General features: G+C 50.5%; 1 protein-coding gene across 1 annotated transcript; it reads right to left on the reverse strand.

The window, feature by feature from the left end:
- Positions 1-601: 601 nt before the first annotated feature.
- Positions 602-5,678, reverse strand: PMCH (pro-melanin concentrating hormone). The gene is made up of 3 exons (XM_078869401.1): positions 4,954-5,678; positions 3,165-3,267; positions 602-767 (listed from the first exon to the last, which is right to left on the reverse strand). Exons 1-3 carry the CDS (start codon positions 5,320-5,322, stop codon positions 718-720), a joined length of 522 nt encoding a protein of 173 aa, XP_078725527.1. The 5' UTR covers positions 5,323-5,678; the 3' UTR covers positions 602-717.
- Between the last annotated feature and the right edge of the window lie 717 nt (positions 5,679-6,395).

Genomic DNA, 6,395 nt, shown 5'->3' on the forward strand with positions numbered 1-6,395 from the left:
CACACTCAAACTGACACACGATGTCACCCACACTCACCCACACTTACACACACTGACACATGACGTCACCCACACTCACACACGATGCCACCCACACTCACCCACACTTACACACACTCACACTGACACACGATGTCACCCACACTCACCCACACTTACACACACTGACACACGATGTCACCCACACTCACCCACACTTACACACACTGACACACGATGTCACCCACACTCACCCACACTTACACACACTGACACATGACGTCACCCACACTCACACACACTCACACACGACGTCACCCACACTCACACACGATGCCACCCACACTCACACACGACGTCACCCACACTCACACACGACGTCACCCACACTCACACACGATGCCACCCACACTCACACACGACGTCACCCACACTCACACACACTCACACACGACGTCACCCACACTCACACACGACGTCACCCACACTCACACACGATGCCACCCACACTCACACACACTCACACTCACACACGACGTCACCCACACTCACACACGATGCCACCCACACTCACACACGACGTCACCCACACTCACACACGATGCCCCCCACACTTACACACACTCACACTCACACACGATGCCCCCCACACTGGTGGAGGGCAGTGGCACTGGACAGGGGGTACAGGAAGCGTCGCTGCGCCGTGAATGGCCATCGGATGTCCGTGGGTGGGTGGCTTCATGTCTGCCAGCACGGGCGGTAGACGCGTCCAAGCATGCAGCGCGTTTCTGAAAGAAGGAAAGGAAATGAAGCAATAACATGAAGCAGAGAAGATGAAACGAAACAACAACAACAACAACAAACCGGCCACGTGTGCGGCTCACGTGGCCTCGGGGTTGGCCGGTTTGGGGCAGGAGGCAGAACGCTGGATTCGTTCGATGCATTCTACACGTGTAGTGGTGGTGGTGTACACGTGTAGTAGTAATACTAGTGTACACGTGTAGTGTTAGTGGTGTACACGTGTAGTAGTAGTACTAGTGTACACGTGTAGTGTTAGTGGTGTACACGTGTAGTAGTAATACTAGTGTACACGTGTAGTGGTAGTGGTGTACACGTGTAGTAGTAATACTAGTGTACACGTGTAGTGGTGGTGGTGTACACGTGTAGTAGTAATACTAGTGTACACGTGTAGTAGTAGTACTAGTGTACACGTGTAGTGGTAGTGGTGTACACGTGTAGTAGTAATACTAGTGTACGCGTGTAGTGTTAGTGGTGTACACGTGTAGTAGTTGCAATAGTGTACACGTGTAGTGTTAGTAGTGTACACGTGTAGTAGTAGTACTAGTGTACACGTGTAGTGGTAGTGGTGTACACGTGTAGTAGTAGTACTAGTGTACACGTGTAGTGGTAGTGGTGTACACGTGTAGTAGTTGTAATAGTGTACACGTGTAGTGTTAGTAGTGTACACGTGTAGTAGTAATACTAGTGTACACGTGTATTTTACTGGTAGGAACCCACTGGTTCCACCAGCCCACAGGGGATTATTGTGTCCGTCCCTCGTGCATCCAAACATGGGAGGGGTGGGGCTGGGTGGAGAAGGGAGGGTGGGGAGGGGCTGGGTGGGGAGGGTGGGGAGGGGCTGGGTGGGGAGGGTGGAGAGGGGCTGGGTGGGGAGGGGTGGGGCTGGGTGGGGAGGGGCTGGTCACCCCGTGGTACCCTTATAAAACTCAACGTTTAACCTACTCACGCCGGCTTGTGCCCGCCCGCACAGTCGGGCATATTTGCGGAATACACCACGCCGCCGTTGACCCTGGCCATTGACCGAGCAACCCAACGTTCCTACCAGCTCCCTCCGCAGGAGGAATGTGTTATTAAGGCGTCTTCCGTTAATGTCTCAAAGTGCCCTTGTTGGAGAAGACGGATAAGCAAAAGGGAGAAACTGAATAGAATGGACTGACTTAAGAACACGTGTCTGTATGACACGTAGGCTTTCGCGACCAATATCTATCATAGAGGGGGGGGGGGAGAGGGTTTGGGTGGGGGGTTAAATCGCGCAAATTTGCAAATCACTAATATGTATTTTTGTATCAGGATGGATGGCCAACACCAGTTTAAAAAAAACAATAAATGTGTCGCTATGGGAGGAAACCGGAGAACCACACGGAACGCCGTGGAGAGCGTGGGGGAGGGACACGCAAACTCCACGCAGAAAGGTGTCCAAGTCGTGGACAAAGGCGGCCGGGCGTGGTGCTGGCCACCCAACCCAATGTTGCCTGAGCCACGATTTTCAGGTAGTGGTGGGGTGGGGGGCAACCCCTCCAGCAATGAGAAATGATCGAGGAGTTGTTAGTAAGTAAGGAATTGTTAGTAATAAGTGAGGACTTCATCTTCTTGGTTCTTTCGGTAAAGTCACGTAGAAGGGAGATAATAAAATAATAAAAATAAAACAATGTGAGAATTGTATTATTTTATTGTTTTATTTTTTATTATTTTATTATCTCCCTTCTACGTGACTTTACCGAAAGAACCAAGAAGATGAATCCCTGCAGTCACGAAAGCTTTAAATCGAAAAAAGCAAGGACTTGTCCCTTGCTTTTTATTCGAGGCGTGTGCGGCGATGGCTCAGCCATCGATCGAGGGTCGAATTCGAACCGCGTTGTGTGATCGGAATCGCGCTCGCTGAAGGTGAATGCCTTCAAGGAAGTCGTGTCCTGTAGACGCAACTGCGCATAATTCTGAGTCACTTATAACTGCTTTGCCGTTACTTATTGCCAATTATGGACTCAGACTATTGTCCTATCATCTCATAGAGTCCCTGGCACGTAATAATATCAAGTTCAAGTAAATTTATTAGGTATAGCCCTGTGAGCCATTCGGCTCTTGAATCGGGTGCAACCGCAACAAACAAAAAACAAAAACACGAACAAAAAACATCTTAAAGTGACTAAGTGCAAACAAAAAATCCAAGAAAAGACAGCAAAATATGCTACACAGTGGCAGTGCGGGGTCGCAAAATGCCGATTTATTATGAATAAACCCCAATGATCCGATCGAAATTAGGGATCGGATCATTGGGGGGGGGGGGGTACGTGCCACCCCCCCCCCCTCGCAGGCTACACGAGGTGGCGTTGTCTCAGGGTGACTGACGGTGGACTGGCAGTCCGTGTGTGTATGTGGTTACGCACTGTCGTCACGTTTGCCGAACAGCGAGCGGAGCCTCGCGTGCAGGAAACGAGAGTCGAGCAGAGGGAGCTGGGCCACGTGCAGAGACGGGTCCACCATCGAGTCCTGAAAACAACAAAGACGGTGCAACCTTCGTAGACGTACAGGGGCAGTGTTGAGTCTATGGGCAGTGTGAGTCTATGGGCGGTGTTGAGTCTATGAGCAATGTTCAGTCTGTGGGCAGTGTTGAGTCTATGGGCAGTGTTGAGTCTATGGGCAGTGTTGAGTTTATGGGCAGTTTTGAGTCTATGGGCAGTATTGAGTCTCTGGGCAGTGTTGAGTCTATGGGCAGTGTTGAGTCTATGGGCGGTGTTGAGTCTGTGGGCAGTGTTGAGTCTATGGGCAGTGTTGAGTCTATGGGTAGTATGAGTCTATGGGCGGTGTTGAGTCTATGGGCAGTGTTGAGTCTATGGGCAGTGTTGAGTCTATGGGCAGTGTTGAGTCTGGACAGTGTGAGTCTATGGGCGGTGTTGAGTCTATGGGCAGTGTTGAGTCTATGGGCAGTGTGAGTCTATGGGCAGTGTGAGTATATCGGCAATGTTCAGTCTATGGGCAGTGTGAGTCTATGGGCAGTGTTGAGTCTATGGGTAGTGTTGAGTATATGGGCAGTGTTGAGTCTATGGGCAGTGTGAGTCAATGGGCAGTGATGCGTCTATGGGCAGTGATGAGTCTATGGGCAGTGTGAGTCAATGGGCAGTGATGCGTCTATGGGCAGTGATGAGTCTATGGGCAGTGTTGAGTCTATGGGCGGTGTTGAGTCTATGGGCAATGTTCAGTCTGTGGGCAGTGTTGAGTCTATGGGCAGTGTGAGTCAATGGGCAGTGATGAGTCTATGGGCAGTGATGAGTCTATGGGCAGTGTTGAGTCTATGAGCAGTGTTGAGTCTATGGGCAGTGTTGAGTCTCCGGGCAGTGTTGAGTCTATGGGTAGTGTTGAGTCTATGGGCAATGTTCAGTCTGTGGGCAGTGTAGAGTCTATGGGCAGTGTGAGTATATGGTTAGTTTTTTCGATTTAAAGCTTTCATGACTGCAAGAAGATATATGGTTAGTGTTGAGTATATGGGCGGTGCTGAGTCTATCCACAACATTTCATAAATCATACTTCAGGTTGTGGTGATGATAATGACGATGATGGTGATATAGTGGTTGTTGGTGGTGGTGCTAGGGATAGTGGTGATATGTTGATGGTGTGATGATGTTGTGTGGTGGTGGTGGAGTTGGTGGTGGTGTTCGTGATTACAAAAACAAAGTGAAGATTGAGGGTGGTTGCGGTAAGACCTGATGACGATGACGATAGCTGACGATGACATTGATGATGTTGTTTGCAGACTTGACCACGGATCTCATGAGAATATGACGATGGCAATGATGGTAATGGATCTGATGACGATGAATGACGTGAGTGCGATGATGGATGTAACGTCATGATTAATAACGATTACGATGACAAAGAGGCCGAAAGGCTCATCGATTATGACAATGACGACGATTTTTTTTCGATTTAAAGCTTTCGTGACTGCAGGGATTCATCTTCTTGGTTCTTTCGGTAAAGTCACGTAGAAGGGAAATAAAAAAAAACATGTTTTATTTTTATTATTTTATTATTTCCCTTCTACGTGACTTAATAAAAATAAAACATAATGTTTTATTTTCATTATTTTATTATTTCCCTTCTACGTGACTTTACCGAAAGAACCAAGAAAATAACGACGATGACGATGAGAGTGGCATAGATGATGATGATGTCTCTTACGGGTTGCTTGGCTTGTCGGAAATTCTCCTCTTCCACCAGGATGTCTGGAAAGGAACCAACTTGGCCGAGCGGATCTCCACGCGAGCCGAGCGCTAGCGCTGAGCCGGCTGCGGCTTCGGTTCCGCTCTCGAACTCGAACTCCGACTGGGGCGCGGTACCGCGTTCGACTCCGGCATTGGAGGCGGAGGCCGGCCAGCCCAGGAAGGGCTCCGAATCGACCCATGCCGGAGAGGAACCTGACCGGGCTTGACTCCTGGTTTGCATCAGGGCACCGAACTCCCGGCTCGGACTTGCTCCTCGCCGTGACGCCGAGGCCGAGATGGCGAGCAAGGAGAGGGAGATGCTGCAGAGGGTCGTGATTCGGAACATATTTTTTTCTTTTTTGACAAATCGGCACCGGTTCGTTATACTGGCTCGTTGCACGATGATGCCCTGTGCTGCTCGGGCAAACCACGGACTCCTTCCGTTCAAATCGTCTATACTCGCGTCAGATCGTTTGGTCGCGATGTGGCTACGGGCTCGATTCTCCCTGCAGACGTTTGTTGGCTGTTGGCTAAATTGCAGGAAGACCCAACTGGTTGCTTGGACTGAAGACGAGTGGCGTCTCTATATATATGAGGTGTATATACATATACACTCCACTGCTCCCGTTAACAAACAACACTAAATCCCACCAACGTGCAAAGACAAAAGGCACGAATTACCTGCCTGAGGACACAACGCTCCGTTACAAAGGCTCTCTCAGCGTGTGGTGGCGTGCTCGCCGCTAACCTTTGTTATTCAGTCTCTGATAAAAATAATTTACGGCCACACGCTGATATATATTTTTTTGCGTCCAAGAGCTAACAGAAAATAAAAATTCATTTCCTGTAATTTTGCTCGAGTCGTGATTAGTGCCACCATTGGGGGATTTTATTTTTCGGTGAATAATCTCCGGCTGGTAGCGGCCTCCGTGGGGGGGGGGGGGGGTCCGAGATGAATGGACGCTCCTCTCGAAAGGGATTTGGTCGGGCTACGGACGGGGGATTAGCTCCCAAGTGCACACCTGTGCGTGTGCGCACGCCTTGGGCAGTGCTAACTCAGGCTGCATCTTCCTCTTGTCCCATCAGTGTCTTCCATATATCCTAACAGTGTCTCCCTCTTGTCCCCGCAGTGTCTCCCACGTCCCCTCAGTGTCTCCCTCTCCTCCCCTCAGTGTCTCCCTCTCCTCCGCTCAGTGTCTCCCTCTCCTCCCCTCAGCGTCTCCCTCTCCTCCCCTCAGTGTCTCCCTCTCCTCCCCTCAGTGTCTCCCTCTCCTCCCCTCAGTGTCTCCCTCTCCTCCCCTCAGTGTCTCCCTCTCCTCCCCTCAGCGTCTCCCTCTCCTCCCCTCAGTGTCTCCCTCCTCCCCTCAGTGTCTCCCTCTCCTCCCCTCAGCGTCTCCCTCTCCTCCCCTCAGTGTCTCC

Source organism: Lampetra fluviatilis, chromosome 27, assembly GCF_964198595.1.
Source record: "Lampetra fluviatilis chromosome 27, kcLamFluv1.1, whole genome shotgun sequence".
NCBI lineage: Eukaryota > Metazoa > Chordata > Hyperoartia > Petromyzontiformes > Petromyzontidae > Lampetra > Lampetra fluviatilis.

Excerpts from the sequence above, each read along its gene's own strand:
- PMCH (XM_078869401.1), bottom strand. The coding sequence starts at position 5,322 with ATGTTCCGAATCACGACCCTCTGCAGCATCTCCCTCTCCTTGCTCGCC. Across the intron at positions 3,268-4,953 it reads TCCGACAAGCCAAGCAACCC|GACTCGATGGTGGACCCGTC; the intron begins GTAAGAGACATC and ends TGTTGTTTTCAG. Across the intron at positions 768-3,164 it reads GTTCGGCAAACGTGACGACA|AAACGCGCTGCATGCTTGGA; the intron begins GTGCGTAACCAC and ends TCCTTCTTTCAG.